Here is a 22,123-nt window from a genome sequence, read left to right on the forward strand (position 1 = left end):
TAAGAATAAATGTTATTACTTATACCAAATTAAAAACTGTTTGTCTTGAGAATCCCGAGAATATACCTAGAATACTAGCGACTTCATAGTGAGTATTTCTTGAGATAAGCTAGCCAATCCCGAGAATATTGAGCGAAGGCCTCCAATGTTGCAATGCACCAAACACCAAGATTCAGAAATTTGACAGAAGCGGGCGATTAAGAAATCTCTCCTTTTTTCTACCAATCCCATGACATATTTTCACCAAATCATTTCTGAAAGCAAATACGACCAAGTCAGCATGTTTCTATGCTGAACCTATGTAGAATCTATCCGGTGGCCACCTTCACAGAGATAAATTGAAATAATCTGGTGAACAGAAGTGCATTGCAGACAATAACCTAGAATTTCAACAAGTGTTTCACAGATTTTCTTTTTACCATAAGAGTGTTTCTCCAACTATAACTTCAAAAGAGTTCAAAGTTAAACCACCTATAACTAAAATGCAAAAAAAAAAAATCATTGTCAAAGCTGCGAAAATCTTTCCATCCAAAAAAACACCGGCATTCAAAGATTTTTCTTTCTTGAGATTTTGCTGTTGTCTTTAATTTTGCAGAACTTTTGAAGATCGAGATCCATAAGGTTGTCATCTTAGGGACAGCTAGCCCAGCCCTTTGATTTTGATAGAAGATCCAATGAAGATAATCCAATTGATTAAAGTTAAGTTTCGGAAGTTGCGGGATAACAAGGTAATCAAGAATGTATCAAGTTTCCTTGATGTTTCCTAGAGTTGTTTTCCATCTAAGGGTTCCACATGTGATGATAGAATTAGCCATACTACACCACAAATAACGATGCGGATATCGATCCTTCTTGCAGTTTGTTGAAATTGAACAGCGAAGAATGCCTGATTTTTTTTATGAAGGGCACAATCAAGTTTTAGCGGAAAGGAATTCCCTCAAGGACCAGTTATCTGAAGCTAATAGGAAAATAGCTGACCTTGAGAACAAGGCCAGAGCTTTCGAAGTTCAAGGAATACAACAATTCCTTAATTACCAAGTGTCTCATGGTAAAAAGGAAAAAGATGATGGCAAAGATGAAGAAATAGAGCACCTCGAGGGCGAGCTAGGAATAAAAATCTCCCTTACGGATCAACAATCCGTCGGTGAAAAGGTAATAAAGCGGTTTGAGTACCACATGCAATCAAAAGACGAGAAAATACGACTGCTTAAGTATGAGCTAGCCACGAAAGATGAAGAAATGCAACGTCTTAAGAGCCAACAAGATCGAAGAGAGGTGGAATATGGCAGGCTGAGGAATATCATGCAGACTGCTTATACCGATATGGTGAACGCAGCTACCACTCTTGACAATGCTTTTAAATTTAGAGCGAGAAATCCTCCGGAGAAAGGTATTGCTAATTACATGTATAAAGAAAAAGACCTCATTGGAGCTATATCATCGGCTGAAGGTTTTATGTAGGAGCAAAATAATCAGAAATTACTTTTCTAGGTGGACTGATTATTATTTTATGGTTTAATTTTCTTTATATAAAATAAAATCAATGGGATTCTAAGAATAATTTTTTATATATATTTTTAATGCATTATTTTTATTTGTGTTGGATTCTTGAAAAAGTTATTAATGTGCTAAGTAAAAAAAAATGAATCATTAATGTAAAGTTCATTAAGCTATATTTTGTTGGTTTGAATCATTTATTTATAGTTTGCACCTTATGAATCCAAATCAAAACCGAAACAAATCAAAATAATACCAAAATTGGTGGAAACAAACTAAATTGAATAATACATTAGTTTTAGATACTTTTATATTTTATTTTTAGATATTATTATGCTTTTACAAGTTTTAGATATTGTCTATTACACACTATGAATCTCAACAAGTGAATCAATAAGAAATTGCAAGCTTTGTATAAACTAAAATGAATAATGAATCAAACAATAGAAAGTCAGACCTTTTTTTTAATTTTGAAGTCTTGTTTCTTGTTAAATCATATCTTAGACAAGTTATGAGATTTTCTATAGAGAAATCACATATAATATTGTAAACTTGTTTAAAAATCTATAGTATTTAATTAGGCATAAACACATGACGGATCAGACTTTAAAGTATAGTTTGTCACTCTTATCCATAAAAATATCCTTATAGAATAAGAATTTACAAAGTTTTGTCCCATGATAGATATAGGATAGACATGCGTGTGATGGGACTTAAAGAATAGGCTGTTAGGTTTTTTTTTTTACACTGAATTTGGGTGTAACTGGTATGTTAGAATGCAGTTAAGTGGAAGTGCAACAGACAATCTATTATTCCTAGTAATATGTATGGTTTTTCATTTTCAAAATTGGAGCTTTTCTATGTTCCTTCTTTTGAAGATTGCACTTATCCTCATCTGTAGTTTTTTTGTTTGCACTTTTGAAATTGGAGTAGAACTTCTTAATGAAATAGTAAAATGCTTGTTGGCTCAATAATGTGAGAACAAGACCAACAAGAAACATTTAATTAAAAACAAATTACGATTCCTATTGAACTTTCAACTCAAACATATGTTAAAGCCCTTTCTTTTGTACTTTATAATGCCATAGAAGCAAGCTCCAGTCGCTTGAAAAACAAAGAAGACAGTGACCACTTAATTTTTATTTCCATAGGCCAGATCTAGTGAACATGCTGCAGGGGCTATTCTCTTATGTTGTTCGTATGCTAATTTTGTTGTGGTATTATGCAACCAAACTAGGTTCTGGTTGCACGTTATCTGGTCTTTATTGATAACTTTGCACCTTGGTAGTTTGATATTTCATTGGAAATGCAATATGTTGCGACTTTTTTACTGTTTTTGAAGGCCCGGGCCATTAATTGCACACCTTTTGTTTTCTACAGCTGCTTTCCACTGATGTTTCTGCAAACAAAAACACAGATCCAGCTCTTGTGAACTTGCTCAAGGTAACCAAAGCTTCTCTAACTATTTTGGAATGGTTTCTTAATTGAAATCAACAGACCATGATTTGCATAAATTGCTATAGTCCTGCCTGTTTGTGTTCTGATACTCAGCATTCCTACTCTGAACAGGTTTCTTATACCGAGTCCAATTTTTCCATGGCATTTCCTTATGTTGCTGCTTCAGAGGAGGCAATGGAGAATTCATTGGTTTCTGGGTTTGCAGAAGCTTGTGGGCAGGATTTTGGAATCAGTGATGTTGCTTTTTCAGAGTCATGTTCTGTAGAGGGTGAAAACTTTAAAAAGCTTGCAAACCTGCACGCCATCAATGTAAATGAAATTGAAATGTTTGATGACACTAGCTATGGAATTTTGGTGGTGTATGATAGGCCTCCTACTTTCTTGACCATTAAAAACGTGCAGGACTATCTGGCTTCAAGGATGGAGAAGAGGCCTAGTGACCATACTGACCTGGTTGTATTCTGTTAATAGCATATTAGTGATATTTTCATGCTTTTCTGAAAACCAGATGAAAATGGCAAACAAAATCAAAGGGATCCAGATAAGCACTTGAACAAATAAAAAAACAAAGACAAACAGTAAAAGAATTATATATATAAATATAGAAACAATTGCATTTTTACATCTCCATTGAACCCATTACAGTTTTTCATCTCCGTTGAAATGCGTTGCTGCAAGTAGTGCAGGGGTGTTGCCGGGGAAAACAGTGTTGGAGTACGCTGTGGGTGGAGGTTGCATTGTTGGTGGCATGACTGGCAGTGGCTGTAGATCTTGCTTAAAGAGATAACAGATTTGTTGTTTTTGGTTATGGATTGAAAGCACGAGAAAAGAACCGGATTTTGTTAGAAAAAAAGGCTCTTTTGTGTCCCGTACCAAAACCATCGAGTTATTCAATGACGTGCATTTCTTTTTGAAAAAGAAAAGAACATGACGTTTTTAGAGTAGTTTTCACTGGTTTGCTGGTTAAAAAGAGGTTTTGGTATGGGCTAATGAAATAGATTTTGTTGGATCAGTCTGAATAGTAAAGAGGTTGGAGATTGTGATTTCTATCCCATGAGAGGAGGAAGAAATTGGACTTTGGGGACTTCGCATGATTTTTCAATTTTAGATTTTCAGATCTGCAGTTGTGCAAATCACTAGGAGATTAAACTCTTCCCATGTGTCAAGTTGAATAAAGAAATGCAGTCTCAACCAAATAAATCGATTTGCACCACCGTTGATGGCTCATAATGTGCTAATCCGCGAGCAACAAGTATTTCCAAACTGAATAAAATTCTTACTTAAATACTAAACTTAGGAGAGAAAAAAAACAAGATTAAATTTAAAGAAGAAAACAAGCCACTGGATCATAATCTTAATGGGGGACCCAAATAGTGGGCCCACTAATCCACTGGCTCGTGTATTCTTGAAGTTTTTTATTCATATTCAGCATTACTCTAACAGAGAATAAATAAGAATAGTATAGATATTTGAATTTTTCTTCTTAAAATCTTTTTCTTTATTAAAAACTGTTGTGTGGTATATATTCTGTTTCTTCTTTTCAGAATATACTAACACTCAAACAAACTGACTTTAATAATTTGGCTTTGACTGGCCATTTTATTTATGTAGGGGCTTATTGAAATTGATGAATTTAAGGTTTGATGGAAAATGATGCATGTCATAGAGGCATAATTGACGATAGATTTTATCGATTGAAATTGATGAATTGAAGGTTTGATGGAAAATGATGCATGTCATAGGGGCATAATTGACGCTAGATTTTATCGATTGAAATTGATGAATTTAAAGTTTGATTGACCAGGTTATTTATATAGGGGCTTTAGTTCATGAATTTTGGATAACACAAGGACATACTTGTGAATTCAGCCAACTTTAAAACATCCTACTTTGCATGGAATTTATTGCAATAGGTTACTATGAAATGTTGTGACTGTCTGATTGTGTACTTCATCTTTATTACAATCCTAAATCATACAATGAATTGAGTGTCGATTATTAGGTCCTCTTTCTTATATGTATTTAGATGTGATTATTAGGTCCTCCTCTCACTAAGTTTTGAACAGAATAGTTTTAATATGATCAAGTGAAGTTCAGATAGTACAATTTATGTGTATGCTCATTTGCCATGTTACAGATTTCAAAGGCTGAATTTTTCACTATGATTTGTCACTGGCTTCTTAGTTCCTAATTTTCCAATACCTTTTAGGTGTATAAAAGTCCTTTAAGGACCCACCATATTCCCATAGAGCATTAGTACAGATGTAAGGTATATTTATCCCTCATTAAATGCTACTAGGGTAAGATTACATATTTTAGGTGTATAAAAGTCTAAGGACCCACCATATTCCTATCAAACATTAATGCAGATGTAAGTGATATTTATCCCTCATTAAATGTTATCAGAGTAATTACAGTGCAGGCTCTCCTCTTCATAAAATAACAAGACTCATGGGCTATAAATACATCATGAGATCTTCATAACAAAAGTTCACAATCTTCATTCTTTACTGCATATATATTTCCAGAGCATCTCTTTCTAGAATATAATTGAATTTTCTCTTTTTCTAAAAGATATTTATTGAAGAATCGGAGAGTCCCCAACTCCACTAAAAGGAAGGAGGCAATGGCTGAACCAGGAGAAAGATAGTCATGAGCTCACTGTTTCAATGCCGATTTCAAGCAACTCAAGCAGTAGTAGCCCCTGAAGACGAGATCAATTTATTACAATGCTTACCTTTCTGCAGACCACCATACGTCCACTCTTTCAGATTGGAGGTGTCGCTTCTGAGAGCATCAGGGCCTCCTTTGTCTGTGTTAGTTCTTTTTTTTTTTTTTCAAGGTCCTTTGCTGTATAGAGATGAACTCGTTTTTGTTCTAAAAGAAAAAAATAGTTGTAATAATCTCTTTTGCTTGCGATAGCTTAGTAGAAGTGGTGTAGGAATTGTTAGTACTTCTTTCACGGTATAACTACAGTTTTGCCCTTTATAAAAAAATAATTGGCTTGTTATTAGGGTAATATGGTTTTTTCTATATAGATTATAAAGACTATATTTATCAAATTTAATTTATTTTTTATATTATAAATCAATAGTTTTCAACGACATATATTTTAAAAAAACATTATAATATTACATAGATCCAAATTAATAAAACAAATTAAAGACTAAAAAAATTAAAGACTTCATATATATATAGACAGAGAGAGAGAGGGAGGGAGAACAAATTAAGCTCTCTCACTATTGCTCCGGTCAATAATGTCATCGTCAGAAACGAGGTCACCGTTGTCATTACTGTTTCGAAGACGGTCGAGTGGAGATGTCACTAAGAATTTAGCCTCAGTTTCAAGCAGCCTTTTACCAGCTTTTGGAATTGATGTTGATGATGGTTACTTGCACCTGAAGAAATATGTTATTGCTCCTTATGATAGAAGATACCGGTGAGTTCTTCTCTTCTCCGGCACAATTTAAATACTCTTCCATCCATAACAGTTATTTAGGTTCTTGTTCATGAATATAATGCTTCCATATATTTATTTTTTTTTTCAGCAGAAAAATCATATATTTACAAATTGATATTGCTATGAAGGGATACTTCCATGTACAGCCACGTGTATGTTTTAACTGTTGTGCATGACTGCTAATTTTAATTTGAAACAGAAATAAATGAATGAAAACAGCATTAGAAATAATTAGAAAGAATTATAATTTTACTTTGAATATTGAAGTTCATGTGCATATGCTAGCTGTAAAAAAATAATTTCTTGTAAATATATTAATTTGTTCGAAACTTGATTGGAAATAAATTAAGTCTCCACGCATAAAAATATGCTAAAATATACTCTCATTTAAAAAAGAAAAAATAAACAACCTCGGGTTTGTAAAGATATCATTTATATTTATAGATGAGTGTGTAAGAAATTCTAAAAGTGATAAATTCATTTTTGTGCCATATTTTAATAAAGTTAATGCATCAATAAATATATATACTATATTGATTTAAATGGGTTTTTTTTATTATTAACATTGTGTGGCTTATTATATTCATTGTATTAAATAAATCCCCAAAAGACTTGATATACGAGACACGAGTCATAGTACATTGAGATGTGTCCATAAAAAAAATTAAGCCAAAATTAAGGTAATAAAACGAATAAAAGAAAATTAATTTAATGATTTGTGACATGTAAAAATGCTACAAATATATTTATCTTAATTATTTTACCGAATTATTATATAAATGATTCGTGACAAGAATTAATTTAATGTTAATGTTAATGTTAATGTTAATGAGATGAAGGTGGTGGCAAACGTTCCTTGTGGTGTTGGTGGTGTACTCAGCATGGGCATCTCCTTTTGAGCTTGCATTTAAGAAAGCGGCTACCGGAGGATTTCTGCCCGTCGATTTGGTGGTTGATGCCTTCTTTGCCGCCGATATTGTCCTAACTTTCTTTGTTGCTTATTTGGACAATACAACCTTTCTTCTTGTGGATGATCACAAGAAAATTGCACTACGGTATGATTCCAAAACACAACAAGACATACTGTGTGGATTCTAACGGCGGGGTTGTTATCTTCTATGGGTTCCTTAAAAGGATCTCAATTTTTTTCTAAGCCTATAGGTCGTGTAAGTCTTAGAGAGAAAAATCATTTAAGCTAAAAAGATTGTGAAGAGAAATTATTTAGCTCCAAGATCCTTAGAAGATCTACTTTGATACATATTTACAGCATAAAATATGAGCATGAGGACATCCATTGCAAAATAAATCATGAAATAAATTCATCCTAAAATTAAGATTGATTTAAAGATTTATTGCTAAATAAAAGTTTTTTAACATTTATTCTTTAATAATAAATTTGTTTCTTACTTCAAAAAAAAAACTCTAAACGTGCAACCCTTCTTGCATGTTTTCTCAGGTATATCGCTAGGTTATTGTTCCCTATGGACGCAGCCTCGACTCTGCCATTCCACATCATACACAGAATCTTTACTGGCAAAATGCACGAAGGAAAGGTCTTCGGTTTTCTCAATCTGTTTCGGCTTTAACGACTCAGGCGTGTCGGTGAACTCTTCAAAAGGTAAATTTCACTATAGTTTAATAGAAAAAGGATGTGTTCATTCTCTCTACTAATCATTAATAACATATCTTCTACAGGCTGGAGAAAAACACACGCTTCAGCTATTTCTGGACAAGATTATTTAAACTTACCAGTGTAATTGTCAATTCCTTCACATCCCTATAACAACTTTCAGATTTAGAACATTTTTGTTTTTACAATAGAAACCACGTTTTACAATATTTTTTAAAAAAACTATTTGCAATTATTATTATTTTTGTATTTTTATATCGTTTTGATATGGTAATATCAAAAATAAATTTTTTAAAAAAAATATTATTTTCATGCATTTCAAAGCAAAAAAATATTTTAAAAAATAACTATTATCACACTACTTTAATTACTTTCCTAGCAGTGAAACAAGATTCAACATCACCTGGCAGATCAACTTAACAATCAAAGTTAACCCACCAACCCGGCCCGAACTAAGTCAGTGGAAAAACCAAAGATTTTTTTTTTAAAAAAAATCAAATCTTGAATTGACCTACTGATATGTATGTGAGTCAACTCACCTTACTGATGATCTAAACCTTATGCTGGATCAACTCATGGGTCAAGTCTTATAACCATGCTTCCTAGTTCCTATGCCCTGCACCACAGCAGTACTTGACTCGAGTGAATCCATGGCAGGTTACACTATTTGTGGTTCACTCGGCAGGATGTATCTACTACTGGATTGCTGTCCATCATGACACAGAAGGTAATACTTGGATTGGAAAGCACGTTGAAGATTTCGAACAAAGAAGCATCTGGTTGGGCTACACGTATTCCATTTATTGGTCCATTGTTACCCTAACCACTGTCGGCTACGGAGACTTGCATGCAGAAAACACGGGAGAGAAGGTTTTTAACATGTTTTACATGCTATTCAACATTGGCCTCACAACTTATATAATCGGAAACATGACGAACCTTGTTGTCCGTTCCGCAGTTCATACTTCTGCTATGGTAATTCTCTTCTACCCTGCAGGACGTGCTGTTGAACAATCCTACGGCTAGAACAATATCCAACAGAACACAACTAGACAGTAGACAGTGTTAGTTATAATCTACTAATGTTTGGTGTCTCGCAGAGGAATGCCATCGATCAGATATTAAGATATGCAAGCAAGAATAGACTCCCAGAAGGATTGAGAAAGCAAATGCTAGCACACATGCAACTCAAGTTCAAGACAGCAGAGTTGCAGCAAGAGGAGGTGTTGGAGAACTTACCAAAAGCAATCAGATCTAGCATTGCTCAACATCTTTTCCATAGCATCGTTGCAAAAACCTACCTTTTCAAAGGAGTATCTGCAGACCTTATTACCCAGTTGGTAAATGTCCTATACTCTCCGTGAAACTTTTATCTGTCAAGACATTGATATCATTATTGTGGTATTAAGACAAAAGGGAGATTATGATCAGACTGGTAATTATGATTGACACCGACAACCAAAATGCTAACTCTGGACCCACCTGTGCTTACTTCTTCCAGGTATCAGAAATGAAAGCAGAATATTTTCCTCCTAAGGTTGAAATTATTTTACAAAACGAGATTCCGACAGAGTTTTACGTCTTAGTAACTGGAGCAGTGGTATGCCACCCCTCCCATCTCTCTCTCTCAGTGTAAGATGTAAAATCTTAATTATGTCTCAAACTGCAGGACGTGCTGGTGTCCAGGAATGGAACAGAGCAGGTACTTCCAAATACGTGCATCAAAACATCAATCCTGAAATAAATTTGATTTTCTAATACCAAATACTCAAGAAATAAATTTGCTGATAATTATATAGCTAAGATATGTAATTGATTGAATGACCAGTACAGCAAGGACATCCCAAGCATGATGCATATTCTACATAAAAGGTTTTTCTCTATAAAGGAATTAGTGCATATAAGGACAACTAGTTAGGCCATTCTGGTGATAGAGATGAAAGAGGAAAGTTATTACAGATGATTATAAAGAGGATTCATCATGCACGTACGTAGCCAAAGACTCAGCAAGTACGCTTTTATTATGCATCTACATCACACTAATTATCATAATCAGTTAGGTTCTATTCTTTTGATTTGAAAAATTAGTTGTTTGGATAAGATTCAGGAACTTTTCTGACACAGATCTATTTAACAAAGAACTCATGACGTAGAATCACGCATATGGTTTAATGTAAAACTTCACTTTGTCCGGAGAGCAGCAGCTAAGGATGCAAATCCCTGAAAGATAATGCCTCAATCGTGTCTCGTATCCTGTGGCAGCAAATCAACAAAAACGTTCAAGAAATCCCTATAAATAAAGTCCAAGACTCAATATCAGAAAACAAATTTCAGTCCTACTTGACCTGGGAAATAATACGAGAAAGACAAAAAAATATGGCGAAGCAAATATAATAAAAGCATAATGATGTTTATGGCCACAAGAAAAGAAAGAGACTGCTTCTTCAGTTATCTCTGCACCTCATCTATTCTAGTATTACAAATTTCTTGAATTCAAAGAAATAGGATAACATAGGCAAACTAATGTAAGCAATCTCTAGGGAAATGATAATGAAACCCAAATGAAATCCATGCCTATAACATATAACCAGCTCTTCAATATCCTAAGAATCTATGTTCATGAGAGTTTCTACAGGTTTTGTCAAAACTAGTATCTTCAGACATGGCAGGGGAAATTGGGGTTGTATTCAACATCCCACAGCCTTTTACAGTGAGGACCAGGAGGCTTTCCCAGGTCATCCGGCTCAGTCATCATCATCTCAAGCAAATGGCGCAGCCCCATAGCGAAGATGGAAAAAAAATTATCTCCAACTTCATCCAGGTTGAAACACTTGTTTGTCTCATTGCATGACCAACTATAATCAGTTGTGCACGGACTAGCACGTGTATTAGAATTACAATTTACTCTGAAGCTGAGGTAACTATTTATGCTGACTCTTTGATTTCAGTACCTAAAGGATTTGAAACGAGAGATGCAAGAAGAAATACCCTTTCTCAGGGAATTGCTGGAAGACACAGCTGTGGAGGTATATTTCTATCTTCAGCCAATTTAGCTAGTGTAAATAAATACTCAACTAATAGTAATATCTTAATAAACCTATCTGGCAGTAAACACAAGGCTTGTATTAAAGTATGCACAAATTAATTGACCTTGGAACTTTAAAATAACTTTTAAATGATGTAAGAGAACAGTGCATTTTCCTATATCATTAAGCTGTAATTATGAATAAGAGAACAATGATATAAGAGTACAGTCCATTTCAGTTGTAATTCAAGATACCATAACCATTTGAATCTATATTTCAGATTTCTTTAAAATTGTGGGTACCATAGGAGACCTTTCTAGTTCACTATTCAGATTTGTAATTTATCAAATAATGGCTCTCATACATTCATCATCAAACTCGCACCAAAAGGAGTATTGGATTTGTAGTGAATGTTACAGTATTTCTGGTAAAATGCGCAAGCCTGTTACCAGTCAGAAGAATGGCTGGCACAGGCCAGCATCAACCCATACCTAGAGGCTACAGCAGTTTGTTGACGGGGCTGTGTATATCTCCCCAAAACAGTGCATACAAGCTTGTATTGTTCAATATAAAATGTCTCTGACAATAATTCTGATGACTATCTGTGTATACTCTACATAATGGTCATTATCTAATCCTTGCAGAAAGCAACATCAAATGAGGGGTTACAAAGTTCTGAGGCACTAAATTCTCAAAGAGAAACAAGTGTAGAAGGTAAAAAACTAGTAGTACTCATACTCAATAGGGTGGCCAGACTGGGAAAAGGGCAGCAAATAGAGATTGGTGTACCTACATCTCATTAGTGCTTTTTTTTTTTTTTTTGGTGGATGGTGAGTTGGGGTTTGTTCACTTTAATTGATGAAACATTTAAGATTTATTTTAGTTATTTGAAAGATCGATCCCATAATTTTTTCAGGAATACAAGAAAATTCTACTCCATTGCCAAGCACATTTCCCAAAAGAGTGATAATCCATGGGCATCATCCAAACGAAACAACAGGAGATACAATGGGGAAACTCATAAATTTTCCTGACTCAACAGAAAATCTATTCGACATAGCAGGTATATAGTGTACTGAAATGCATACCTTTCCTCGGATGCTGGTATCAGTTTTAACAATCAATACCAAGACACAAGGAGCCAAAACTAAATAAGAAACACAAATACAGTTCTCTAAACACTAATTGGAATAAATTTGAGTTATCAAGGAGCAAAAAAAATCATTCTTAGACAGTCCATGAGTTCCATGAAGAGCCTAACACGTTCACTTACACTGTCGCATGTAAATTAATCCATGAATCCATTCATTGTTAGCATACCAATTGAACTTCAAAGCTGCTAAATTTGATGGATGCAGAAAAGAAGTTTGGCAAGCATGGAAACAAAATTCTTATGGAGGATGGCTCAGAAGTAGAAGAATTGGATGCTTTAAGGGAGAATGATCACTTGTTTATTTTTTAATGTTAAGAGCATAAAACCAATACCCCGTCATCAGCCTACATGTTCAGCGCCTTTTGAGTTTCAATTTTGTAAACAACATGGTAAAAGTTCAAGATATATAATACATGCTGACCTTTGCGGGTGTACATATGCGCAATTGTGAGTGTTCATGGGTCTATGTCTTTATACACTTGCATTTATGTAGGCATACTATGTTATAATCCAGTAGCCACGGGCATACCCTAATCCTAACGTGAAAAGAAAACGATAACTGCAATCTGAATGCCAAGCCTCTGATAAAAACATAGAAGGTAACAACACGAGACCTTTGAGCTTACCGTTCCTATTATGTGTCATTGAGCATGCCTAGCACAGCATAAGCAGCTTTCTGAAACCTTTCCTTCTCTTCCTCCAAGTCTTTCTTCCTCTCAAAAGCTGTATCTTTGTATTTCCCTATCTCTTCCATTATCCCACCCGTGGTTTGATCAATTTCACTGCACAGAGTTCATCAAGAATCAAACAAATTCACAGAATTTAAGTTAAAAAACTTCAAGAAAAAAGAGAAAAAAAATATACCTTCTTTTTTCAAAAATTTAAAACAGTAATAGAAATTTTAATGAAATTTCTTATCTTAAAGCTGATAATTAACTCACGTTATCATCTTAAGCATGTTGCCCATTGCCATCTGAAACTGCTGTGACGTATCTGTACACAAAAAGACGAATAAAATGACTAAAAATCAACATAAAACATCGTTTTTGTTACCATCGTTAATAAAATCAAGAGCTTCATATCAGTTTCTTGAGTAAGAATCGTAACAGTTAATCTTATAAGGATTATATGTCGCTAATATTAGTTAAAATTTTCCACAATTATTCAAAATTTCACGTTTCAAGAGTCATGAGAAGACCGTTTTTTAACCAAATAAGCAAAATATGCATAGTAATCGCAACCAAACAGAGATCAATATGTAAAACATTATCATTAACAAACAGCCTTATCTAATTATTATGAAATTATTATTTTTTTCTCAAACTATTCTGCTTAACCTAAATCAACCACAGAAATTCTAGTAGACACTAACAAAATTTGTACGATCTGAATTAAAAAGAAAAACAGAAAATCAACAGCGTAAAATCATGTAATATCTAAATCTAATTAGAACAGATAGCTGAATGCTTTAGCAAAACTCGATTAATAAATAAAACGCTTGAAAATGATAGTTTAAGATTTGATTATAATAACAAAATCATATAATACTAATAGCAGCAGCAGCAGCAGCACCAAAACAAAAACTAACCTAAATTGAGATTATTCGAAGCGTAATGAGTGCATAATATACAAAATTGAAGATATGAACTACGAAATTTAAAAAAAAAATAACGGAGAGAAATGAACTCGAGGCAGAGAGAGAGAGACGAACCGTAAACAAGAGAAGAGAGCAGAGATTCGGATTCGGATTCTGATGGAGCAGCAGGAAGAAGAAGGTTTGGATCGAGCTCGCTTGGTGCGGTAGTCGCCATTGAAGATATAGCTTCTTTTTTAGAGATAGATTGTTTGTTATGGAATCAGAGGGAGCGTGAAATGGAAGGATCCTATAGAGCGGGATTTTTAAAATTTCTGCAGGAGCTGAAATGTCAAAAAACACCCTCCACTGAATTTTGACATGGGCGTAGAAATCAAAGGGAATATTATTGTTATGAATTTTTAAAATTATTGAATTATCGTATCAATTAATTTTTTAAGTTGATTGAGAGTTTTCTTTATTTTTAAAATATTTTTTATTTAAAAATGTATTAAAATAATTTTTTTAAAAAAAATTTAAAATTTATTTTTGACATCATTATATCAAAATAATCAAAAAACATAAAAAAAAATAATTTTAATCAAATAAAAATAAATTTTAATTAACCTATGTTTGAGCTGCATTCCTGAATAGAGGCATAGTAGGTTACCAAATCAATTCAAATTATTTATTTTTATTAAAATAATATAGTTTCACTATTTTAAGACTTGACTTAACTAAATTTGAATTAAATTTATCTAAGTCAATTGAATTTTTTAAAATTTAAATCAATTCAAGATATAAATTCTATTTTTTTCTTGATTAACCTATTATATTGAATTTGAGGTGTGATTCACGGTAAATTTTAGAGTAGATTTTGTAATTATAACTTCGACCTCTTTTTTCATTTGAGCAATTGCAATTGTAACTAGTATTTGATACGATGTAAAATATTAATTCAAATGGACTGGACTGAATAAATAATTGTCTTGTTATATATTTGATGTGCTTTAGATTTAACTGAATCATTTGCTTTATTTTGTATTTGTTAAACATTAGACGGGACTCGACCAACCTAAATTCTAGATTTTTTTAAAAAATAGAAGAATGATTGATTCAATTTGACCGTATAAAACACTCTTAAAAAATAAATTTTATATTGACTCGAGTTGATGGTCAACCTGACCTGTAACCACGTCATGGAAGAACGTGATTCTATCATCATGGAAGAACAATGATGATCCTTCTCAATGCCTTATGCTTTTGAGGTTGATGCTAAGGGTTTAGAGTTGGTTGTCAGGCATAATTCAGTCTTGGAGTGTCGATCTGGGTCATGAACGGTGTCGGGTTTGGAGGTGTGCCTTCATTGAATTCAAACTCCCTTTATAGATGGCTCTTGTTTATAATGACAGAGAAACATACTTTACTTACTGTGGTAATGTGACTTCCAAATTGGTTTGACCGAAACAAGATGGTATCGTCCAGCGGCTCACTTGGATTGACCGGAATGTACACTCAGGTGCACCGGGAGATACCTGCGAAACTTACGCATTTTGCGGTGCTTGTGACAGATGCATCGTCGACCAATCCCCTGTATGTTAGTGTTTGGAAAGATCTGTGCTGAATAACCATAGCGAATGGGAAAGGGCAGACCGGTCTAGGGGGTGTGTAAAGTATTCTAATTCCTAACATTAAACTACCAATGACAAAGAATTGGGCAATCAAAGCTGATCACAGAGGAATGCAAGATGAAATGCTTGAGTAATTGTTATTGCATGGCTTGTAGCAATTCAGATATAAATTAACACAGAGGACTTAGCTCGGGCTTGAATTTTAAAACTATATCAATAATAATTATTGATCCATGCTTTATTTGAGTCAAGTTTAAAATTATGATAATAATTATTTTTTTTTAATGTTAATCTGAGTCAATGATTCTGATTTGCAACTCAAGCTTGACCCCAAATTGACCTTCGAGTCGAGTTTAAAAACTATAATAATAATTATTTATTTTTATGTTGAGTTTTAAAATTATAATAACAATTATTTTTATCTTTATGTTGATTCAAGTCAATTAAATTAACCATTGTGCAGAGAATTAGATAAATTTACCCCACTCCTTTTAGTGAAACAAAAATTTCTCCCCTGAAACAATCTTTAACAAAACAAAAATTAATTTTTATATTATCAAAAAAATACATCAAGTAACTTTACAAAACAAAAATTATCATATTCAATCCATCATTATCCAACATACCAACACTACTATTTATAACAAAATTAGTGGCCCGATTAAATTTTCTGATTCTTGATGGATTGTTATTTGATGGGTGGATCCAATGTAGTTGGAATCGTGATGGGCTTTCTTTCAAGTCATCCACTCGTAAAATTAATGAACCTAACCAGGCACATTGATTTTGTTATATATATTACTGCATGAGGAAGGGACTTCAATAGTTCTTCGGCTTTTGTGTTGTTTTTGCTTTTTATCTTTCTATTTTTTTTACAAAAATATTCTTGATTTAAAAATATTAAATTAATATTTTTTTAATTATTCATAATTTTAACATATTAATATTAATATTAATATTAAAAATTTTAAAAATAGTATTTTAATATGTATTTTCAGAATAAAAAACAACTTTTGTGTAATCTCAATATTTTTGCTCCTTTTGTATTATTTTAATATGTTAATATTAAAATAAATTTTAAAAAATAAAAATTTTTATTTTAATATATTTTAAAATAAAATATACTTAAGTAGAATCTCCAAGGTTCTTTCCACTTGCTTCTTCTTCTCTGTTGCCTGGGTTTTGGTGTGGCTGTGTGGTTTTCCATCATGCCCTTCTTTCTTCTCCCTTCGTTAACCAGCTGGCCTGGTCTTTTGGGTACTTTTATGACCTTAAATGCACTGTCTATGCATCTCTTCTTCATTGGCTCTACGATCTCTAGGGTTTTGCATTTTTTTTGCTGGGAAGCTCGTTGGGACTGTCTAAACCAAAGATTTGACAGATTCTTCGCCATCTTTGCTTTCACCGAGCCCTCATTCTATCTGCTTTCGGTCGTTCACAGCCGGGCTCCAACCAGATAAGTGAATTTGAACTGTTTATAGTTTGTTTTGCAATGATTAAACTACTTCAGTGGCTGTCTTCTCATGAAATTGTACCGTACCGCAGCCTTATTTAAAGTAATAATCAGTCTAAAAACAGTTCGAACAACGCCGTACCGCAGCCTCGAACAAACCCTGACAGAAATTGTACTAGAATGCCAGTTGCAACACCATTTTCTTACCCCCTGACCGTCCAGTGTAAGCCACGTAGGTCCAAAGACATTTGGTGGCATCGCCACGAAAAAAGAGAGAGGAGCAACTTCCTAGCACGGAGATAAGGTAAAGCAAACCGTCGATGACCGGTCCATTTCAAGGGAATCTTCAGCTAACACCCGTTGGATTTTACCGGGATGCGAGAGCGAGACACACACGTGCCCGTTAATCTCCGCGCACCCCCAGAATCATGAAAAGCTGAGTCACGGAATACGACAAAAAGGACGGTGCCTCAAAGTTTAAAAGGGTTAAGGGAAATGCATCAAATGATAACTTATAGTTAGATTTTAACTCTGGTTAGGTTAACTAGAATTCAAAGCTCATATACTGTAAGTTCCGTCACTTCCATAAATTTTTAAAAACTAGAAGATTTTATTTTACTGTAGCTTTTCATAACTTTCATATTTACTACAACTTTTCTATTTTTAAAAATTTATGAAAATAATAAGAAACTGAAATAAAATAGATGGAAGTGATGGATGAAACAATTTAAAATTAAAATTGTAAAAATTAAATAATAATAATTTAAAAATAATAAGAAGCTGCAGTAAACATTTCTTTTACCTGTCCAAGCCTAGTTCAATTAATCTCATCCCTCACACTAAATGCCTAAACTAATAAAATAAACCAGTCTCTATCTGCTTTCACCCAGCCCTCATTCGTCATCTTTGCTTTCACCCAGCCCTCATTCTATCTGCTTTTGGTTGTTCACAGCCAGGCTCCAACCAGATAAGTGAATTTGAACTGTTTATGGTTTGTTTTGCAATGATTAAACTAATTCAGTGGCTGTCTTCTCATGAAATCGTTTCAGTGGCTGTCTTCTCATGAAGAGCTGCTCCATCAATTCATTTCCTCAACACCAATTATAAAAAAATAATATTTTAATACATAACAAAAATCAACTTAAACCTCAACACCAACCACCCCAGTCAACTTAAAAATATTTTTATGAATTAAAAATCATAAAACAAACCAATATATATATATATATATATAGTATTTTTTTTTTTATATTGGACAACTAATTTTTCAAAAATTACATTTTATATTCTCTGGAATTAACACAAAAAAAAAATATCTATTTAATTATAAGACTGTCATTATATTTTAAATAATAACTAAAGAGCTTGTAAAACTTAAAAATAACAAAAAATATCACTAAATTTCTTAAAGTTAATTCAATCGACTTGATCAAGATTTAAGTGAGATGATCAATTTAACTTTTAGATTTTTTATATATAAAAGATATAGTTTCAAATTTATTTGTTATTTTTTAAAAATATATATATATAATTATTATAAAAATATATAATCATTCCTTCATGTTTTGGCAATTTTTCTCCTCCACGCCAAGACCCAATTTGTAAATGCACGTCACAGTCACACGTGCATGATCTTCAGCACCATCATAAATTTCCTAGGCATGGAAGTAGGGCAAGGCTTTGCATTAAATGTCTTATGTCTCATCAATTCATTTAGGTCATATATACATAAACATGGGGTAAACTAACCACATATGATCTTTTGATCTAATTTTAAATTCTTTTTTTTTTAATCTTAAATTCTTATTCATGTACTCGATGCTCCATCAATTCATTTCCCATGACTGTATAAAAAGAAGTGCCATTAAAAAATGAAAGGCAGAGAGATGAGCACCATTAATGAGTGGTTTGAACTTTGAATTTTGAAATCGAACCAACCAGCTTGCTCTCAAAGTAAAAAGATCTTTCCCCTACGGTGGCCGTACGATCTCATTAGTATTCTATCCATTAAAATATCGCAGTTGATGCAGGCGTATCTGTGCTAAAAGAAAACTCGGTGAAAAGCTTAGACTGCATGCAAAACACAGCTAGTAATATAAGACGTCCGTTTACAGTATTGAAAAGATTGCTTAGACAAGACCCCTGTGCCCAGTCGACACAAATTAATTAATGACCAAGTTGGTGGACTGTATTTTCCTTCACAGTTGGCTGAGTTCGGCCTAACCATAACCACACAATTTGCTACTGGCATTGTTCACTGTATGTTCTTAGTGGGACAAAGTACATTTAAAATGGTATTATTACAATTGATGGAACGATAATGACTCCATAATCACATTATATAGCACACATTCGTTTTAAACCTTTCAATTTTCGATTCAAAGTTATAACATGATGCATATAGGAAAATAAAAGTAATTTAATCTTTTGATTTCTATTAATATTTGTAAATTCAGGTTATGCGTTGGGTAACTGGATAGAAATTAAAATAAAACAAAATTAAATAATGTGATTTTGAAACAATTTGTTTTTATTGGATTGATTATGTTATAAGTTAATCTACTTTAATTTAAAATATCATCTAAGCTGAGTTAAGAGTTGAGTTGATAAATTATGGAAATAATCTTTTAGAATGAATTCAATAATACTATTTGCTATCATTTAAAATAATTTATTAAATTTATTTTTATATATTATAAAATATTTTTAACTCGGAAATACATTAAAATATTTTTTTTAATTTTTTATATTAACACATTAAAATAATTTAAAAAACATAAAAAAATTATTTTTTAATAAAAATAAAATAAAATAAATTTTAATAAAATGCCATTTGAAACACAAGAGATTTACTCTTGGTTTATACATAAACTAATCTAAAAATATCATTTATGATAAAATTAAAAAAATATATTTTGTTTTGAAATTTATTTATTAGTTAGAACTTATTTTTTATTTAATTAATTTAAAAAAAATTAATGTATTGTTTTAAAATATCTGTTAAGTATTATTTGAATGTATTTATTATACTTTAAAATGTGTTAAAAAAATAAAAATAAAATATTTAAATAAAAAATTACTGCAATAATCCTAGAATGAGAATAACGGGTTAAGTACTCGATTTCTAGGCACACATTTTTAAGATTTTAAAAGCTGAAAAAGGAGAAGGCAATTAATTTATGCTAGTTAATTCCTTAATTAGTTACATGTGTGCTTTCTTTATTATTCCTGGTAAGATTATTTGTTATTGTATAAGTTCAATATTCAGTTTTATAAAACCAGTATAAACTTTTATTCAATTGTTAAGTGCTGAAATTTTATTAGATTATTTTGAAAACCTTATTATATAGAGTTAACTAGTTATTTTCATTCTAGCTAGATCCAAATTAGACATACACAGACGATATTGTTTTGAACTTTTTTTTATTTTTTTGTTGTTTTTTAATTTTTTTTCTATTTAAATTAGGATTTCAACTTAATTATAATTTTAATAATTATAGCATTTTTTCTTGTATTTAAATAGTTTTATATACTATTTTTTTAAAGAATTCATGACAGAAACCTTTTAGAATACAATAAATTAATTTTTTCTACAATTTCTTTACCATTAAGGACTGTAAATTTAGATTTACAAATCCTAATTTTTTTTCTCTATAGTTTAGAGCTATAAAACTTTAAAATTAAAGAATCTTATTCACGTCACATGTTGTCAACTAGTATGTTAGGCTAGATTTCTCTTCCACGTCAAGTTCAGCCAAGTCCTTCTCACACGTGAAGCCTAGCTAGCTAGCTCCATCATCCTAAATTGTGTAGCCTAGCTAGTAGGTTTTGACTAGCTGTGGAATATAAATGTTGTCTGTCTCGTCTATTCAATTTAAGAAAGACTTCACATGCTAGAAGCCTAGAACCACAATGTGTGTAGATTGTAGTCTCTCTTTTTTTACCATTAAATTGCTAATTTTGAGCGTTCCATGAAGATTTAAAGCCACGGTGCAAAACATTTACATCACTCTCATAACATCTCTACACTCAGCTTCTATCTTCTTTCATTTTTATAATAACCGGCCATGACTCACAGATTCAACAATTATAAAAAACGACGATCACTACAGGTAACAGGAAACCGAAGAAGACGAACATGGTAATGTTATCTCTACAGAGTTTTGTTATAGAAAGAGTGTGGTGTTTTTTTTTAATTTTAATTTATTTCCTTTTAGGGTTCGTTATCTCGAAATGGAGGAATCCTCCAGCAGTTTTCCGGAAATATTCAATGCAAAAAAAAGCACCCTTTGTGTGCACAACGCAGAAATTGAAATCACAAGTGATAAATGTCTTATAAGGGGTCAAGCAGCATTTCTGGGCGAGGACTGCCCCAGGGGGATATCAATACGGTCGTTCTCAGAAAAGTAAGTTGTTCCTGTGATTTTTTTTGTTTATACTGTTGGAATTATCTCTAATGGTTTTATTGTGTAGTGGTGTAAAATGCACCGATTTTGTTATTCCACGAGAAGTCCATGTGGTTGAGGCTGCCACCCGTCGTGTTGCTCACCGTGCCACCAGTCCTCGACATTCCGACTCCTCCTTCCAGCACAATCCGAAAAAGCCCCACAAAAAGAAGCAGAGTAAGCAGGCATCCCTGGAGTAGTATGTTAACTTAATTTGCTGTTAATTTATGTATTTTAAGTGAACAACTATGTTTAATATTTTATTAACGTATCTCTTAACTTTGTAATATTTAGTTGTTAATTTCTTGCGTTAATTATGTGGATCTTGTTTATAAAGATCGTATCCTTGTGACTTAATTGCAAGCTTTAATCTTTTTCTTAAAGGGTTGCCTTTCTGATGTTTTGATTGTTAGTTTTGTTTGTGTTTTTTTTTTCTTTCATTTTACTGTAGGTGTTTTTTGTGTCTGTGGTCTGACTAGCTTTTGGGCTTGTGGGTGTGATTATTTCTCTTTGATTAATCAGATAGTTTAGATATTTGATCTTTATTTAGTGGGATTTTGATGAATAAAGCAAGGTTACTTGTTATGGATTACATGGATATCCGTGTTTCCTTATTCGTATTAGTTTGCGATTTGATATATTGTGAATTTATCTTCTTGTATTTGCACTGATTTATGACACGTGAGCAACGTATATTAATCTAGGATGTTGATTTGATGTTGTAGTTGTTAACTTTGTCATGTGAATTTTTTGTGGCATGTTCTATTGTAGAAATGGAGGTAAATTAAAACAAGAAC

General features: G+C 32.6%; 4 protein-coding genes and 1 long non-coding RNA gene across 6 annotated transcripts; 4 read left to right on the forward strand and 1 right to left on the reverse strand.

Annotated features, from left to right (window-relative positions):
- Position 1: 1 nt before the first annotated feature.
- LOC7482199 (uncharacterized) lies at positions 2 to 14,122 on the reverse strand. 2 transcript variants are annotated; one of them, XM_024582939.2, is made up of 4 exons: positions 13,936 to 14,122; positions 13,166 to 13,217; positions 12,851 to 13,006; positions 2 to 254 (listed from the first exon to the last, which is right to left on the reverse strand). In XM_024582939.2, exons 1-3 carry the CDS (start codon positions 14,033 to 14,035, stop codon positions 12,859 to 12,861), a joined length of 300 nt encoding a protein of 99 aa, XP_024438707.1. In that variant the 5' UTR covers positions 14,036 to 14,122; the 3' UTR covers positions 2 to 254; positions 12,851 to 12,858. The 2 variants fall into 2 exon arrangements, with proteins under 2 accessions (XP_024438707.1, XP_052302093.1); XM_052446133.1 differs by lacking the exon at positions 2 to 254 and adding an exon at positions 9,887 to 10,298 and having other exon boundaries at positions 13,936 to 14,118.
- LOC127904121 (uncharacterized) lies at positions 253 to 1,588 on the forward strand. Its single transcript, XM_052446117.1, has 2 exons — positions 253 to 728; positions 859 to 1,588. Exons 1-2 carry the CDS (start codon positions 675 to 677, stop codon positions 1,459 to 1,461), a joined length of 657 nt encoding a protein of 218 aa, XP_052302077.1. The 5' UTR covers positions 253 to 674; the 3' UTR covers positions 1,462 to 1,588.
- LOC127904122 (uncharacterized) lies at positions 2,826 to 3,422 on the forward strand. The gene is made up of 3 exons (XR_008057007.1): positions 2,826 to 2,940; positions 3,067 to 3,264; positions 3,358 to 3,422. It is a non-coding gene; the product is annotated as an uncharacterized LOC127904122 (long non-coding RNA).
- On the forward strand, positions 6,213 to 12,622 carry LOC7471553 (potassium channel KAT3). Its single transcript, XM_052445834.1, is given in 13 exon segments — positions 6,213 to 6,394; positions 7,255 to 7,470; positions 7,872 to 8,033; positions 8,111 to 8,168; positions 8,703 to 9,020; positions 9,146 to 9,385; positions 9,547 to 9,645; positions 9,715 to 9,747; positions 10,681 to 10,866; positions 10,994 to 11,071; positions 11,716 to 11,785; positions 11,988 to 12,134; positions 12,430 to 12,622. Coding segments are annotated over 13 exon segments (1,893 nt in total). The 3' UTR covers positions 12,534 to 12,622.
- Positions 14,123 to 20,750: 6,628 nt separating the features above from the next.
- Positions 20,751 to 21,709, forward strand: LOC7453985 (uncharacterized). The gene is made up of 3 exons (XM_002318856.4): positions 20,751 to 21,022; positions 21,099 to 21,287; positions 21,355 to 21,709. Exons 1-3 carry the CDS (start codon positions 20,949 to 20,951, stop codon positions 21,524 to 21,526), a joined length of 435 nt encoding a protein of 144 aa, XP_002318892.4. The 5' UTR covers positions 20,751 to 20,948; the 3' UTR covers positions 21,527 to 21,709.
- Positions 21,710 to 22,123: the final 414 nt, after the last annotated feature.

The sequence above is a fragment of the Populus trichocarpa genome, chromosome 12 (genome assembly GCF_000002775.5).
Source record: "Populus trichocarpa isolate Nisqually-1 chromosome 12, P.trichocarpa_v4.1, whole genome shotgun sequence".
Lineage (NCBI taxonomy): Eukaryota > Viridiplantae > Streptophyta > Magnoliopsida > Malpighiales > Salicaceae > Populus > Populus trichocarpa.